At 45.9% G+C, this 18,061-nt stretch overlaps 1 protein-coding gene across 5 annotated transcripts in view; it reads left to right on the top strand.

Annotated features, from left to right (window-relative positions):
* Window positions 1-18,061, top strand: part of EHF (ETS homologous factor) — a 55,522-nt gene that overhangs the window by 14,398 nt on the left and 23,063 nt on the right. For all 5 annotated transcript variants that reach the window (XR_008553461.1, XM_037522474.2, XM_037522473.2 and 2 more), the window contains exons 2-6: window positions 6,508-6,607; window positions 10,489-10,734; window positions 12,990-13,052; window positions 15,983-16,051; window positions 16,165-16,233. Coding sequence is in view for 4 of the 5 variants with exons in the window: in XM_037522473.2 (XP_037378370.1) it covers window positions 6,508-6,607; window positions 10,489-10,734; window positions 12,990-13,052; window positions 15,983-16,051; window positions 16,165-16,233 (547 nt within the window). In the remaining variant the exon portion in view is untranslated. The remainder of the gene's footprint in view (window positions 1-6,507; window positions 6,608-10,488; window positions 10,735-12,989; window positions 13,053-15,982; window positions 16,052-16,164; window positions 16,234-18,061) is intronic.

The raw sequence follows: 18,061 nt of genomic DNA, 5'->3' as shown, positions 1-18,061 counted from the left end.
AGAGAGGTCAGTTGCGCAGTTCTTGGCCTTGTTAGGACTTCTGAAACTGGGAAGAGCCTTCTGGAATCTGGGGTGCATGACTCCAACTCTCTAGGAGAGTTCCTGTGCTACCTCCTTCCCCTTACTATTCTGCTTCTAGTAAGTTCAAATCGCAGAATCTATCCCCCACCCCAGATTTATTGAGAAATAATTGACATCACTGGCTAAGTTTAAGATGCACAGCAGGATTTGCACGTATTGTGAAAGGCTGACAATTTAGGTTCAGCTATGCCCAACTCCAGATCCCGTTCTTGGCAGAATTGAGCCCTGCTTGTGCTAAGGGACCCTATAGCACAGAGAAACCCTCTGGCCACACTGTCAGGAGCTCCCTTCTGAGACGTGCTGTTCTCCTGTGCACCTGCCCGATAGCCTGATGTGTGGGAGTGCATGCCGGGCGGTGGCCCAGGGCCTGGGAGGTGTGCCTCCCACTGTTCCTGGCAGGCCTGGGGTATCTGGTGGGAGGAAGGGGAGCAGGAGGGATAACCTTCAGTCCCTCGAGCAGGGTCATGCCCAGTGGCATAGCCTGGCTTCCATGAACAGGAAGATGCTAAGCGTTGCTGTTCATCACTAAGCCTCATGGTGCACCCCCACAGTAGCCCTCAAGGGGCAGCGGAGTGTCAGGTAACCCTGCCCTGGGCTCTAGTGCACCTGCTGGAATGGGGGATCAAGGTGTAGATGGCAGAAGGTAGAGGTCTCGCTTGAGATGAACTTGGCTTTCAATTTCCTCCTTGAAGATTAAATAAAATAATAGTAACAATACAACAAACGCCAAGCACTCCTATTACAAAAAAACAACTGACATTGACCAAGCACTTACTCTGTGTTAAACACTTTTCTGATCATTTTACACCTATCAGCTCATTTTGTCCTATAACCACCCTTTTTCATGTCATCTACATTTTACAAACAAGGAAACTGAGGACTGGAGACATTGAATCGCTTGTCCAAGCTTGCCCCACTAGTAAACTGGCACAGGACTTGAGCCGTCTGACGCCAGCTTGGAGCTCCCAACCATTATACAATCCTGACTTTGAAAAGTCTACCTGGATCCCAAGAAAGGATCCAAAGTCAATGAACACAGTTTAAAGAGAGATTCGTGGGTTAATCCGATACTAGCAGCTAACATTTTGGGGGCACATGCCACGCAGGAGGTAACACATGAGCACTTTATAAACACACTTGTTTAATCTGCATGTTGACTCCAGTTTTTCCACTTTTTGTCATATGGAGAAACTGAGGCTTTAGAGAGGTGAGCACTTCCTGAAGGTCCACACAGCCAGCTTAGGAGCAGAATCAAGATCTCAGCCCTCACAACATGGGCTCCTATTCTTTCTGTCGCTGAGGAAACAGCAACACTGGCTTGAGTTCGAGGTTCCTCACACCTTTGAACATGGTCCTTCAACTCAGGTTTCCATGACCGTCAATCTCTGAGGCTAGGCCTTGCCCTTTTCATCTGTGCCACTGAGCAGGGTGGAGAGCTGAGACTCAAACTCTAGAGTCAGGCCTAGTGCCCTGGCCTTCCCTCCCAGGCAGGACTCTTCCTGTCTCCCTCCTACTTTAGGCAGAGCTGATGCTGGAAGGGGAGCTAATCTTTCATGAAGGCCTGGAGGAAGACTGGGCACAAGGCTGGGGGTCAACTCTATGTGTGGGTGGTGAGAAGTGGTCCAAGTGTTTAGCAATGGAGAGTGCTGGGGGTTTGTGTTGAACCTGAAGCTGTTAACAGTGTGGGGAGCAGAGGGTGGCCTGTCTCTCTGGCCCCCATGCCATCTGTAGCCACTCCAGCACAGCCCAGTGCTTCCTTTCTCCAAAAATGGGGTTTAAGTGGGCCAGACCCTAGTGGCCCATCATTCTCAGGGGAACTATGGCTCAAGGTCAAATGGGCCTTGTCGGGAAGCCTGGCTGAGGTGTTCACTTGTCTGGCTGGCAGTGGATGACAGCAGATGTAGCTCCTCCCCTCCAAGTAAAGAGCAGACTTTTGTCTGCAAGACTGACTGTCTAAGAAGCTGTGTAGAGAGGGATGTCTTGGGTGAAAGTGAAAGTCAGAACAGTCATTGAGGGCCCAGAGTAAAATACAGGTCCCTCCCATTGTTCCCACACATGAAGGAAGCAATAAGAGAATGTATATAAAAAAATCACTGGATGATCCAACATTTCATGTCACTTTAAAATACAATTTACAGGATTGTGTGTATGTGTAGTTTTCACTAGCCCAAGGACAATTTTATGCTGTCTTCTCAGAACACTCACCACCTGGGAATAGACAAGGGTGGGCCCAGCACATTATCTTAAATCTCCGTTTATGAGGCAACTACTCTGTGTCAGGCACTATGCCGGGGGCTTCAAAGTCCCTTATCTCATTGAATCCTCAGGTTGGCCTAGGTGGTAGGTGCTTATTCCACACCTGCTTCCCAGGAGAGGAAATAAAGCCGAGGAAGTCTAAGGAACAGCCCAGGCTGCCACACCAGCAAGAGCCACGTCTGAGTTGTTGCCTCCATGGGTTTTGTACTTAACCAGAGTTCTCAGCTGGGGGTGATTTGGTCCCAAGGGATGGTGCACGGGAGGGATAGCTGCTAGCAACTAATGGGGTTTGGATGCTGCCAAATGTCTTACAAATGCACAGACAGACCCCCCCCCACCCAAACAAAGAACCATCCCAGGCCAAAATGTCACTCATGCAGAGGTTGAGAAACTCTGCTTTCCACTTAGCACAGATGACTGAGGGGGTCACCCCCAGGGCTCCCCCTGCCACTAGAGATGGACAGAGGCAGGTTCTTTACCATGTTTGCTTTTGATCCAAAGGGTGGAGTCATTTTAACTTTGGCTCTGAGTTTACTTTTTCCACTTCTGGAAGAAAGTCTCTGAGTAACACCTTGAGAATGAATATTTGAAGAAAGAGAAGGAAATTGATTTTTATTGAGGACCTGAATGCATATCTAGACCAGACACCTAAAACCCATTTTAATATTTATCCTTCAAAATAGTCTTAGGCTTCAAGGACAACCATGTCCCTCCACAGCCCCTCTGACACAAGCGAAGAAGTGGAGCTGGGAAAGGTAAACATTCAAGGTCACATGGCTCAAAGTTGGAGTCTGGATTCTAACCCAGACCTCTGAGTCTCTACTTCACATTTTTGATAGTACCTTTTTTTGTTTCAAAGGAAATAGTAAAAACCACGCTAAAGGTGAAGTCAGAAGCTTAAAGAAGAACACTAAATCATCTCCCTACTTTGTAATTAAAAGGATTACTTTTTATACCCAATAAAGTAGTAACTATATACCATAGAAAGTCTGTATTCATATATGGGGGTGTGGGTGAGTTGGTTATAATAATCCTTTTTTTGTTGTTGTTAACATTTCTCAAGGCACTTTTATTATCCATTATCTTATTTGATCTCCTCAACAGTCCTGCTGGGGGACAAATGTCCCCCTTCTATACCCAGAGAGCTAACTGGGCCACAGAGGGGGCTAGGATTTGCTGGAAGACCTTCAGCTACCCCAACCAGGGCCCTGGGCCTGCTGTGCCCACCCTGAGGGCCCTATCCCTGCAGCCTCTTGCTGGGTCAGAGACACTGATCTTTCCTCACAAGCCTGGGTGAGCTCAAGTGAACTCTGACTCACTAAGGGTTAAGCCACATAAACTCTTTTATGAGTAGTAACCATTTACTGTGCCCTGTAAAAAATGGGCCCCTCACCATGCTGGCTGCTTTCCCTAGGAAAGGGGGAGCCAGCAGGGAGCAGCTTCTGGACGGAGGCGGGCCAGCCTCTTGGGAGCCAGGGGGCCATGGGGTACCTGCAAACCTGGTAGTGGCTTCTCTGTGGGCTGGAGTAGCTCTGGATGAATCCAGAGGGTGGTGATGAGAACTGCTGTGTGCCCGGAGCAAAGGGCCTGTGGGCAGGGGTCGCCAGCAGGGAAGACGCCCTCACTGTTCTGTGACACTCACTGACTTCTTTCTCATTACCTGCTAAACATTGTGTATACGAGCTCATTTGATCCTCATGGCCCTTTGAGTTTGGGGTGCATCTCACTGTGCAGGTGGGGAAAGTGCAGAGCAGAGAGTTGTTGGCCCACCAGACTTGGAACTTGCTCTAGGTCATGCATAGCAAGCAGGGAACTGGGATCTGAGTTCACATTTCCTTGATCCCAAAACCTCACCCCACTCTGCCTTCTGGCTTTGGGGAAGAGATAAGCAGAAGCCCTGCACCAGCAGAAGAGGTAGCCCTGCAGGCAGATCCTTGTGAAAGAATTTCAGGATTTCAGGGAAACCTTTCCCTCCAACCACCCCAGCACCCCTGCAACTCCCTCCTCCCCCCCATTACCCTCCCAGCCTGGAAGGCTAATCCCGCCAAGCAGAAGGGCTGGGCTCTGAGCTTCAGCCCTCTCAGGGTTAAACAGTAACCTTTCTACCGCTTGTGGTTGAGCAAATTGGGAGGAACATGCCCAGCCTTGAGCAAACAGGAGATGGGGCCATGGCCCCCTCCCTCCCCCAGTCTTGAGGTTTTCTTCTGCCTTGAAGTCCCCCATCTGATTTTCTAACTTAGGGCAATTGCTCTAGAAAGCTGAATGGGATAAAAACCTAGTGATTATGAAAAAAGAAAGGTCTGACTTGCGTTGGTTGTCCTTCTCTGAGGGTGAGACTCAAGGAAGTTTCTGGAAAGGAATGTAGTCACCTTCTTTAAATTTGTGCATGGAGAAACTGAGGCCCATGGTTGTTGTGGTTCAAGTTTTCCAGAGGTAGTGACCCTCCTTATTGTAACATCTGCCATGTAGTCACACCCTGCTTTGTGCCAAGCGCTGGAGGTAGAGAAACTCAATCTCCAGCCAGCACACAGTAGGTTAGATGATCTGTATTTGCATATGAGAAAACTTGAGATTCAGAGAGGTTAATGACTTATCAGTTAGGACTCACCTTAGTGAGTGGTAGCGCCTGGAATCATCCTCAGCTCTTTTTAGCTTTGAAACTGATTCCACCGTATAGAATCTGAATCTCCCATCTCCCCACCCTGTGATCCCTCACTGTGCAATGCTCATCATCCCCACCCTATCGTCCCTTTTCTGTCTTCCACTTAGGCTGGATTCAGTCCTGATGATTTGCCAAGTAACTACGATGGTGTTAATTATCATTATAAATGCTCCTGTCTAGCCCGGTTCAACTCATAATCACTGCTCTATCCCGGGGATCTAGCACAGTGCCCCACCTATCAGAGGGCTGAAAAATGTGTTGAATCAGTGAAGACATGAGTACATTTTCATGCCTTTCCCAGACCCTTTGTCTCACCTCTCAGGCCCCGCACAGAATCAAAGGACCAGTAGCTAAGTTAGAGGAAGGGGTACTGAGGGCTGCAACTGCTCTGGGGGAGCAGTTTCAAACTTGTGGATAAAGGGGGACACTCAGGGATGCAAGATTTCCCCAAAACAGGTAGAAAACTTTTCCACGATCTGCTGCAATGAAACTAGCCTCCTCTCCCCACCCCCCACATTTTAGAAAGAGCAACTTACCTTTGGAGACCCTGGGTAAATATTCAGTTGCTTTCTGGAAACAAGTTACTTTTCTTTGGAATGACTGAGCACCATTCTGGGGCTGCAGTCCGAGAGGTGGAGGCTACCCAGCGAGAACACTGCAGGCACTGGAGGGCTGAAGAGAATATTTCTAAGGGGTAAATTGTTTGCATTATTTCAAAAATCCAAACAGGCCCATGGAAGAGAGGCTCTGCTCCTGGGTACTTTACTGGGAAAATGGGTTCTCAGATTGACAAAGTCCCCTTGAGGTCAACTTCGAAGCTTCCAGATGTCTCAAGGGGAAGGGAAAGCCAGTCATGATTCTTACCATGGAGGAAGGGAAGGGACAGAGTCCTGTCTGAGAAACCAGTTGATTCTTATTATCATGGAGCTCTGCTTACACATGGCGGTGGCCCTCTGAGACCAGCCCGTGCATGGCAGCTCCCTTTGCTGAGGAAACTTGCCGGGTGCTGGGTGCGGGGCTGCCGAGGTGGGTGTGCTGGGACCCCTGGGCACCTGATTTCAGGTTAGGGTTCTCAGAAAGGTGTGGGTCTGTGCTCCCACAGGTTAGCATTTTCATTGATGCAAAAGATTGTAGGCATTTTAATGTCTGTAAAAAGAAAAAAAAAAGGGAAAGAAAAGAAAAGAAAAATAATAATGAAACTTGGATGTTGGCCAGACTCGCCCTGGGAGCAGGTATTGCATTTTCTTCCCGCTTCATTCCCGATCAGAGATTATTCATTTATGAATGGGTGACTGTAAAAACTTGCCTCATACATATGAAAATTGAACCTGGAAATTGTTAATTGCCAGTGAGTTTTACTTTTACTGTAAGGGCTGTGGCAACATGTTTTGGGGCAATGGTTGGAAGGACAAATTTTTTTTGCTTGCTAAGTTAACTCAATCATCTCCATTCTCCAGTGACATTTGCCCAGAAGCACTGACTGAATTGGCTGTTTGATCCCCCTGCAGATCATGATTCTGGAAAGCGGCGGTGTAATGAATCTCAACCCCAGCAACAACCTCCTCCACCAGCAGCCAGCCTGGACAGACAGCTATGCCACATGCACCGGTAAGGACCCAGTGGGTGTTGGTGTCACTCCCCAGGGGGTTCACCCTTGACTTTAATTAGGCCTCACCAACCAATTTAAGAATGGAAAAACACAGATTTTATTGGGCAGGGGAAGGGAGAAGGCTCTTTGTGCTAGAATTCTCTCTAAGTCCTAGGACTCCAGACACCCATTTGAGATGCTTCATTGTGTCATCCCAATAGTCAGAATTCTGAGTTGGCAGCCTGGTGGAAAGAATGGTGGTGAGATGGGCAAAGGGAAGGCCACCTGTTGAAACTTTCAGCAGTGCTTGAATGGGAAATCAAGACAGGAGATAAAGGTGTGTGTGTGTGTCTAGCATGGAAGAATGGAAGATGACAAGGTGAGGGTTATAGCAACTTAATTGTTCTATTTCATTTTCCAGTGACTCCCTCTGTAAGGGGAGAGGAGATTTGTTAGGGGACCAGATGCCTTCCTATAACTAGGTGGCAACCTAATTATGAGATCAGGTGCAGTAATCTAGAATCTATTGATTAGAAGTGGGAGGGCCTAGCTTTGGGGCTTATAAAGGGTTTGGTGATCAAGCGCATGGCTTACTGTAGAAGCTGAACTGAATAAAGTTGTTGCTGAATCAGGGCCCCACACCCCACTGGGATCAGGCAGACTGCTGCGTTGAAGCTGCAGTGGGCTTAAGAAGTGGGGCCTTCCCCACCTCATGCCTGCTGCCCATCATCTCACAAGAGACTCTTGCTCTTACTTTCCCTGAAAAGAGGACATGGCCTTATTGTGAGAACAGGCAGAAGCAGGAGTAGGTAGATGATGGCTGGGTTATACTCCCCAACAAGCAGCTGATCCTTGTGCCTCTCTGCCTCTTTTGATTTGGAACCAAATTCGAACCAGCCAAAAGCATGGTTGAAAGTGTGAGCAGGTGACTGTCCCTTATTTGATCACCCATCCCATCAAACTGCCACCCTTTCTAGGAAGTGACATATTCTGTTGTAGGCCTTGGTTCCCCTATGGGGACTTCAAAGGAGGATTCCAAATAAGGCAGGAAGTTTCTTCCAAATGAAAGACTTTGCCATCTCCAGGCCCTTAGGCCCCTGATTAAGGCAACATTAATTTAGGGGCCACTTCTCCTTCCAGAGGCCCCAAAGCTCCTGGTCATGATCAATGGGGTGCTGGAGGCCACTTCCAGTATTTCTCCTGGGACTTCTGACCAGTTGCCTGGCCTGTGGGGAGAATTCCCAAGTCAACTTCAGAAAAAAGTCTCTGGTTCTCCCAAGGCCTAAGAGACAGCACCATGAGGAACTATCCTTTAACCCAGGTCATATACAGTTGAGATAAGAGATTATTCCAGGCCTAGCATTGGATTATTTAGAGTTGTTGCTTCTTATTTGCAAACCCAGGGTTGAACTGTCATTGCAACATGATTACTTTAGGAAAAAAATTGAAGATTGGGGAGTTACATAAAATATATCCCATCCATAAAAACTAAAAAATTGGGGGGAATGGAATCCTCTAGTCTAAGTTCTGTGTACTTGTATATTGGAATATTTCTAGGTAATTAAATTTTTGAACTAGATTTTTCTAAGCCTTGCTAGCCTTCCTAGTATCTGGCTTAAGTCTGGCCATGAGGCATGAGGGTCAAGCACATACTGTGAGTGGCAGTTACTACACAGGCAGTCACCACCCTACATGATCTTGACCTCCTGCTTCTAGTGCTTCTGAGGTCTGGAAGCAATGGATAGTGTATGTGTGTGTGGGGCGTGGTGGGGGGCGTGTGGTACAAATAAAAGTGGAATTGGGCGAAACATTCCCCCCTTCAACATCTCTGAGGGTGTGGAGGGCTAGTCCATGAGAGTTGTGGAAATCCAACCTTTTGGAACTTTTTGGCTCCTTGCCACTGAAATTGTATCCACTGACCTGGCACAAAATCACCATGTGGAAGCTTGTCAGGAATGCAGAAACTCAGGCCTCACTGTCAGATTTAGGGAATCAGAATCTGCATTTGAACAACATTCCCTGGTGATTCACAATCACCTCAGAGTTTGAGTAGTACTGATCCAGTGTGACCTTGAAGAAAAAGTTAGGGGCTGTGTTCTTGCACTACCTTCTCCTCTGCTGATCCACCCTTGAGTCTGTGGGTGTATCTGTGTGTCATATTCAATCGGATTTCACTTCCTTGACCTTGGTGGATGGCAAAAGCGTCTCTCCCTTATCCCCATCCCTTTCCTTTCCTGGAAGATTGCTCATCTCTTGATTTTTGTTTTCAAGGGCACTTATGAGCTTCCAGCCCTGTTACTTGCTCTCTCTTTTCCATCCCCTCAGGTCTTTGGGCTGACTTTGTGAGGTTTCCTTAAATGAGCACAAGAGAGTCACATGCATAGATGGTTAGCCCATACTAAGTTCAGTAATATTCATTAATTTGAAGGAACTTCGCTTCTTCACTAGTACTTTAATGAACCCTCTCGTGAACGTATCTCACAACTCTGCCAGATTCCTACATTATTTCTCTTTTAACAACAACTTCTACTAAATAAATATGTAAAGATCACCTAAGATGGCAAGGTCTCTCAGGGAGTTTTTATAGGCAATCCAAAGATGAGTAAGACAGAATCCATGACCATGGGCAGACAATGTATACGGGAGAATAAGATGTTACTTAGATGGTGATGGTGCATGGGTGCATTGGTGAAGGAAATTCTGTGGGGACTACACCTGAGGGGTGGGGAGAAGCAAACATTATTTAAAAATGAACAATTATGTAAAAAATATATACATAAAAAGAAAAATTAAAAAAAGATGTTACTTAGAGATCTATCAGGAAAAACAGAGCATGACAAAAGCCATTAGGAAGAAGACCAAGCTTATCACCTGAACATTTAGGAGTCCTCACTGTAGGTTGGGGAGTCTGTGATGGCTTTATGGGGTGCAGAGTCTACGAGATGGGTAGGACTTCAGGGAGTGAGTGGGTGAAATAGAAACTGAAAGAATACCATATAGAACAAGGGTAAAAAAATCAAGGGTCACTGAACAAATAGCTCAATGCATAGCTTGGTAGGTTTTATTTTATTTTTTTATCCAGTTCAGTGGGGGTTACTGGAGGTAACGGTAGGAAATAGCATGACGGTAGAAACCAATGTGCAGCAGGGGTATATCAGCACAGTTAGCAAATGGATAATCTGGCTACTTTGAGGAGAAGCCAAGACATAATAGGGAAAAGAAACTTAATTTTTCAGTGGAACAGTGACTCTCTCCCTACTCCCCTAAGAGCTGGCTAGGAAGAGGGGAGAGTTAGCAGAGTTCCTTGCCAGGGATGACAAAAGGTTGGATACCCCCAAAATTACTATTTGCTGAGATAGAGAAGTAAAAGGGACTGACAATTATGTATGATTTCTAGATTCATTTTTGGTTTAAAACTTTAAATTGTGTGTGTGCGTGCGTGTGTGTGTATGTGTGTGTGTGTGTGTGTGTGTGTGTGAGAGAGAGAGAGAGAGAGAGAGGAGAGAGAAGAGAGAGAGAACTATTTGGGTATGGACAATAAGCTTGTAAATTGCTGAAACTTCTAGCGATCTTGCTCTCTCACGGTATTCTTGGGAAGAGGGGAGTGAGCTCATGAGTATGGAACATTTCAGGTCTCCTGTCCTCACCCAGCACTCAGGATTAAAAACCATGGAGGCCATGAAGATGCACAGAGGCTAAAAAATTGATCCCTCCCCCCCACCATGATGGGAAAAGAACCACATTTCTGAGCATCTCCTTTCCAGAGGCCAGCTCATGCTCCAGCCCCCACACTGATGCCCGGGGACTGTGGTCATGTTTCCCATGACATCTGGCAGCCAGTGAGCATCCTCTGCCCAGAAACAACCACACTTCACTCACAGGACTGCCTCCTGTTTTACAGTTTCCAGTGGGTTTTTCGGAAGCCAGTGGCATGAAATCCATCCTCAGTACTGGACCAAGTACCAGGTGTGGGAATGGCTCCAGCACCTCCTGGACACCAACCAGCTGGATGCCAGCTGCATACCTTTCCAGGAGTTTGACATCAATGGCGAGCACCTTTGCAGCATGAACTTGCAGGAGTTCACCAGGGCGGCGGGGACCGCAGGCCAAGTCCTCTACAGCAACTTGCAGCATCTCAAGTGGAACGGTGACTATCTTTCTCCTTACCCACTGAGGAGCTGGCCAGGAAGAGGGGAGACTAAGCAGCCAGTAGGGTTCCTTGTCAGGGATGACAAAAGTTGGATACCCCCCAAATTATATATTTCCTTAGAGAGGGAAGTATAAGGGACGTGAGAGAAAAGGCGTGAATAAGCCAAGGGTGTGAGGTGTGTCTAATTGCTTATGAACACCATTGTAACTTAATTCCCTCCTCGTGGTTAATGTCCAAGCAGACAAGGGGCTAGCTGGGTAGTCACAGAATACTCACTACTCTCAGAAACTCTTCATTCCCTTGCAAATGTTTGTTAAAATCATCATAGCTTTTTTTTTTTTTTTTAACTTCTAGACCTAGGTTCTAGAATATTTGCAAAATTTGGTCCATGTGAGTGTTTGGAGGGAGAAGGCTCATAGCAGATTCTTTAAAGTTCTGTAACCCCCAAATGGGGCTATACCTAGTGGTCTGGATACATGGGTGTTTCTGCAATGATTTTGGAACTGGTGGAATTGGTGCTGTCCCAGAACCCTAAATGTATTGGGGCCTCACCTAACATACCAGCCACTGTACCAAACACTGTCCATTGGTGACCATTTATTCACACATGCACACATCCTATGCTGGCTTGTAAGACGTAGCAGGATAAAGGAGAGTTGTCTTGTCCACATCATGCCAGGTTTGTCTATGTTAGCAGAACTGTTTGGGCAAGTGGCTGGGTCTTTGGGAATAGGCATTCCAAGGCTGTGAACCAGATTCAGACCCTGAGAGGGGCTATCAACACTGAGGAGGATCCACTCTGGCTGGAGCTGGCAGCTGTGGCAGCCATTTTGGATGACCTCATTCAGGTCCTGGCACTTCCTTCTTCCCACAGAGGTGGTTGCTCATTTTTCTTTTACTAGAACCAAACCAAACAAGGCTCTATAAATAACCCCAGGAATCTTCAGAAAGAGCAGACTTACACTTGAAGAATTAAAAATATTTGCATCCCCACCTCCAATTAAATCCACTCCTTTAAAGCTTTGCTCTGATTGAAGCCTGAGGTTGGGAGGCTTGGGAGGTGCTGTGACCATCTTTGACCTTCCATGACTTGTTTGGCCCCAGTGCATGCTGCTGTTGCTTCAGCACCTAATGACCAGGTTTCCCACCTTTATTTTGTTGTTTGCCTTTCTTGGGTAGCTATTCCATTAATTTACATTTATGAACTTACTTACACTAAGCACGCTAAATGAATTGATTCATTTAATGACCTTACAAGAAAATAAATATTGTACCCATCTTACAGATGGGAAAACTGAAAGTCAAGAGAGGTCTGCTCCTGAGATATTCATAATCTGGGGAGGAAGAACATGCTAAGCTCATTTAAATATATATGTGTGCCTCTACTTAGGATACATCTAGAAAGGAGTTGCAAGGCATAAATAAGGGAAGACTGCTGATTTATGAAGACATCTCTCATAGACTGGATCTGATCAAGATGGGTTTGATTAAATTTAGCATCAAAGAAGAATGAAGCCAGTTAAATTAAGATAGTTTTCCTTAGGATTTCTTTTTCATCTTTCATCATATTTTAGTATGAGAAAGCACCTTAGAACCTCTTTTTTTTAAAGATTGATTTATTTATACAAGAACCGGGGTACAGGCCAGATGCACAGGAGGGTGAGATGATTCACCAGAGACAGAGCGGGGAACAGAACAGGCAGACTGATGAAATACACTGCTGAGGGGAGCAGCTAGCATGGCAGGAGAGGTCTGTGTGCCATGTGGGACCCTCGCCAGCCGGGATCGAACCGGTCCTGCAGAGGCCACGGACAGCTTCACAGCGCTGCGCTCACCCACCTGTACCACCAGGGGAGGCCCACCTTAGAACCTCTTTAATGACTTTATCTAATTAGATTCCCTTACATGTACAGATAAGCAAACCAAGATCCAAAAGGTTAAGTATCTTGCAGTTTTTAGTGGAGGACTAGTCTTCTGATTTCTGAAGTTCTATTTCTACCCTATAAGACGCTATCTCCACACACTTCCAAATAATTCCATCTGATGTGGGAGTACTAGCCTAATGATTTTCTTGGCAGTTGCTGCAGTTGCAGATGCTGAAGGGACCCCCACCCCCCAACATAAACAAACAGTGGTGGTCAGGCAGCGGCATGGGCAGAAATTCTTCCAAGAAACCAGCCCTGTCTTTATTTAAGCATCAAATTTTGGCTTCATCTTGGCCCACTCTGACTTTCCAAAACCATTCTTAACAGGCCAATGCAGCAGTGACCTGTTCCAGTCCACACATAATGTCATAGTCAAGACCGAACAAACCGGTGAGTAGTAGCTGTGAAGAGAGTCAATTTGATGTGCTGAGCTCTGGAGAGGACCATCCGCGGCAAGTGCAGGGAGAGTGTGGGAGCAGGATAAAGCCAGTGTTTGGCAGGAAATCCAAGGAGGCCTCTTCTCTGACTGTTTCCATTGGGCTATCCCATCCTGAGACTAATTCCTTGCCCTTGGGACTGTGACTGCCAACTAGTTTTGATTTCTAGATTGATGGTGAGCCTAGTTCTGCCTCATTTCTTTGCTTCCCAACACTGATCGGGCCATTGACTAGGGTCTTGTCCACAAACTGTGAGAAATGCAGAATCCAAGTGGGTCTCCTTCTCACCATGAAGACAATCAGGGGATTGAACTTGGCCAAGTTAAGAGCAGCAAGGAAAGAGAAGAGAAAGGGTCAGTGTCTCCTCCCTTAGTGGGAGCGTTTCACACAGGGAGAAGAGAAGAACTTGCTATTGTAATTCCTGTAGCTTCTGGAACCCTGGGAGCTTCTGCAGGGATATCCAAAGGCAGCTTCAGAACCTAGCTCCTGCCTCAATTGTGTTTTTAGCAAAGGACACTATTCTGGGTTTGAGAAGGATCTTCAGTTACCCAGGAACTTTCTTTCAGTCAGTTGGACTTCCAGGGGCCATGGGTGGTGGTGATGGTGGTTCAGTAACTGCCTCAAGAAATGGGGCCCTGGGGCTTTGTACCAATCAAAACTCCTTGCTTTTTTACCTTGGCATGTTGCCTCCCAGCCTAGGGGGTGATGCACAAGTCCCCCGAAGTCTGCTGGCCATGGTAAAACCATGCAGCTGCCGCTACTCCAGGGCCCTCTCTGTGCCCACACCAGTGGGATTGTGAACCATGTGGGTTGAGTTTGCCACAGGCTTCTCTGAAAACTGTGTGCCAGTCACTGAGGACAGAATTTGACCTAAGGGTGACTTGTGAGTCACTCAGAGCCAAAATTGGCCTCATGCAGTTATTTAATCTTTTATAAGGGGGGTAGTCTACAATTATTAAGGAAAAAACAATAACTGCTAAGCATGTTGATTAAGTTTTCCTAGCTCTGCCCTTTTCCCCAAAGACCAGGGTTAAGATACCTCGATGGTTTGTGCTTTATGGGTCAAACTGCCCTAGAGGTGGACATGGGACTTGGGTCAGAGGAGAATGTCCCCCCACCCCCTCCATGACTCAACAGACAGCCCCACTGGAGGAGCCAGGGTGGTATTGGAGAGGTCCCAAACGACTTGATAATTCCTCCTTGACCATCCAGACATTCTTGTGTTGCCAGTTCAGTAAAGCTGAGCTGAAGGGCGGAGAAGGAGGTCCACCCTGGGAGGAGAAGAAGAGGCTCATAGAGGGGCCAACACCCCCAAACCTTTTTGGTTCAGTTTGTTTTCAGAGACAACAACAGGTGTACGAGGTGACCCAACAAGGAGAAAGGGTGTAACCCCAAGAGACTGGGCTTGGGGTGCCCAAACACGTAGCTATTAGTTAAAATACCAGCTAAATCCCTATGTCGTAAACAGGAGGACTTAGCCAGTGAGTCAGGTTTTATGCCATTTATCTGTAAAAACAAAATGCAACTTGGCCAGTAGCTTACCACCCAGGCCCTGACATTTGGAACCTGGGCAGGAGAGGAGCTGAGGGCAGCTTCGATCTGTGAAGAGGAGAAAGCAGGAAGTTCCTGCTGGGGACGAGGTGTGAGCTCCTGCCAGATCTTACAGCTCTTGGCCAGCCAGGAGAGAAAATGCTGCTGTTGGAGACCAGCCCAGATCTGGGGGTTGTGTAGGAGTTAAGCTTCATTTGGGGTAGGTGGTGGGGAGTTTCCTTAGAATGTGAAATCTGACAAGTCAATCAGCGTGAGATGTACTTACCTAGCAGGAGAGGGAGGGAGGGAGGGAGAGAGAGAAAGAGAGAGAGAGAGAGAGAGAGAGAGAGAGAGAAAGAGAGAGAGAGAGAGAGAGAGAGAATAAGAGTTTCTTCTTGAAGATGAAGTAATGGGGCCTGATTCCTTAAAGTTATTTGTTCATTTGGTAACTCTCTCCTCCCCTTCTGATTTGTTTTGGGAATTTTATTTCACTTCTAAGCTAATGGAGTAACCCTGGAGGGAGGGGACTGTCAACTTGAGAGAATATCTCTAGTTGAAGCAATGAAGACACTGTGATAAAACTGACTAGATCTTTTCTGAAAAGGGAAATGATGCTCATTAATCATGAATTTATTTGTCCTTAAGAAGGTGGGTTTTTTCCTAGTGTAAAAATACTAAACTGATTTTACAGTAGAATGCAAGACAATGCCAAATTCCTGAACTCACCCTGTGCCAAGTATGGATAGAAAATTCCCCGGGGACCCTGGTGATAGGTCATGGGTGAATGGGGGGGTGGGAATTTCACGGGGACTATAACCAAGATGAAAATGCATACATTGTGCAAAAATGAAAAAGGATGTAAAATTATATAAAATAAATAATAAATAATTAAAAAATCTTACAATAATGGAATAATTCTTTTTCTTTTCTTTTTTTTTTTTTTTTTTTGGTGGGACCCTCATCGGTGGCCGGGGAACGAACCTGCGCCGCAGAGGCTGCAGGCAGCCTCGCAGCCCAGCGCTCAACCGCTGCGCCACCAGGGGAGGCCCATAATGGAATAATTCTTAAAAAAATTAAAAAAAAAAAAGAAAATTCCCAGGAAGATAGAGCCCTCACTTGCCTAAAAATGCAACAAGTGCAGAACCCATGGATGGCCATAGCAAAGTCTGTTTCCTCATAACACTGGAAGAAAAATAGAATAACTTTATAAAGTAACAAGTGGCTGAAGCAGAGTTTTATTCCTTCTTTTGGAGGTTCCCCTACCCCATCTTTTGACAAACATTGTTTTAGAAAAGCAAACTCTTTACCCAGGGAGAAATATGGCTGATGATTCCCATTTTCTTTCCTTTGTAGAACCTTCCATCATGAACACCTGGAAAGAAGAAAACTATTTATATGACACCAACTATGGTAGCACAGTAGGTAACTAACTCCCAAACACTTAAGGCTCTTTTACATTCTTATTGTGTCTAATAGCCATGAAGTTGTATTGTAAGGAGGGGATTTTTACTATATTTTGCCTTTGCATTGTGTAGATTTGTTGGACAGCAAAACTTTCTGCCGGGCCCAGATCTCCATGACAACCCCTGGTCACCTTCCAGTTGGTGAGTTGCCCTGACCTCCAAGATTGAGCGTGTCACATGCAAGTGCTCACTGAGAATTGACGAGAATGACCCACATCCTATGTTGTTGGTTTGCTGGTGTCCTTCAGAGGAACAGAGTTTTTAATAAAGGTCTGCTTTTGAGCCAATAGTTGTATACTCAGAATGACTGGCAAGGATGGCTCTAGGCGGAATGTTTGTGTCATATAAATTAAGTCATTCTCTTGTGATAACAAAAATTCTCTTTTCAACAAAATCTTGCTCTTGGGAAATTAGCTGATAAGATTATTCATTCCTGAATGTGAGGGAAGCTATCAACAAACTATATTTGGTTTTAGAGAAAAAATGTCCAATAGGCATTTCAGAGGTCAGTGAACTATGGTGATGGGTAGAGGGTCTTTGGGTGGAGGGGAAGCAGTTAGAAATTTCCAGAACCTGGGAATCACATTCTATTGTCAGTTTTTCAGTCTGATCCTGATGACTCATCAGGACTCTCCATCTGTCAGACAACCTGCACTTTGAATTAGGGTCACGTCAGTTGCATTTGGTAAAGAGTGGATGTGACTGGGGGCTGTCGGTGACTCTCAGCCAAGGCTACACTGAGTCACAGGATGTCTGATGGGATTATGGAGAGGAGTTTTCATGTGATATGCCCCATTACTCCCCCCATAAATAGGTATATTAACACGAAGCATGTGGGACTGAGTACACTGGGGAGGTAGTTGGAGGATTTGTATTGTCCCTTCATCTGGATACAAATTTGTGGATCTGTTTGGGTCCATAAAATGGGGCTTACACCTGTCACAAGAGAATTTCTCATTTCCTGGAATTGAATTTGGGACAACTTCAGAACTGGGATTTAAATGGTTCCCTGTGAAAGAAAGCATATAGTCGAACAACAACTCTTCCATTTTCTCTCTCTTAGTCTTTTTTTTTTTTTTTTAATTGTCTTTGTTAAGTATGTTTTTGAGAGGTGAAATAATGAAAATCTTTGGTTTGAGGTTTTTTTTTCGGATCAAGCCCCTTGAATGAGACATGGCTGGGAGCCAGTGTAAATGCTTCTGGAATTAAGGTTAAGAACTGAGACTGATTCATTTCTGCACTTCCCCCCACCTCCAAAGGCCCATAGCATTATGTGTCACACTAAGTATTTGTTGAAATTAGGAAATAGATCAAATACTGGAGAGGCTCCACGATATATTTGCCATTCCGGGAGAACTGAGCCAATTGGGATAAAATTTCTGTGGCAATCATTACTACCTAGTCATCACCGAATGTTCCAGAGCTAAGGAAACCACCACTGTCACCCTATGACTTCCTTTCACACTTCCTAAGGTGTTGCCTGTTCTCTGGCTATGGCAAAAGATTCTAACTAAGAATAAAGTTGAACCAACCACTTCCTGAGCCTCAGGGATTGTTAGGTCTTGTTGCAGCTGGGAAACCCAAAAGTCATAATCCCAGTTCTACTGCCCTCAGAGCCAGGCCACCGTTCCCTATCCTGTGTCCTGACAACCTTCTAGAATCTCAGAACCAATGGGGGCCAGTTTCTGCTTTCATATTTGCAGTAATAAGGGACTCATCTCTTGAGTCAGCCTGTTCTGTTTTTAAATAATTCTTCTTAAAATTATTTTTGGATTTACAAATCTGCTTTCCTCCACCTTCCTTGATCCTTGTTTTTGTCCTTCCCCACCTCCGTCCCTATCCTGCAATTATATCACAGGCTGGAAAATGAGATAAGCAACCCAGGTCCTCTATCAGAATTATTGCTTAAAGAATCAATTCAGTATCAGGGGTTGGTAAATTTTTCTCAGGAACAGCTCCATTGGCATAG

The sequence above is a fragment of the Talpa occidentalis genome, unplaced genomic scaffold (assembly GCF_014898055.3).
Source record: "Talpa occidentalis isolate TD23 unplaced genomic scaffold, MPIMG_talOcc4v2.1 talOcc4.3, whole genome shotgun sequence".
NCBI classification, from domain to species: domain Eukaryota; kingdom Metazoa; phylum Chordata; class Mammalia; order Eulipotyphla; family Talpidae; genus Talpa; species Talpa occidentalis.
Note: the sequence above shows the minus strand (reverse complement) of the source record. Positions and strands in the feature narration are given on the sequence as shown.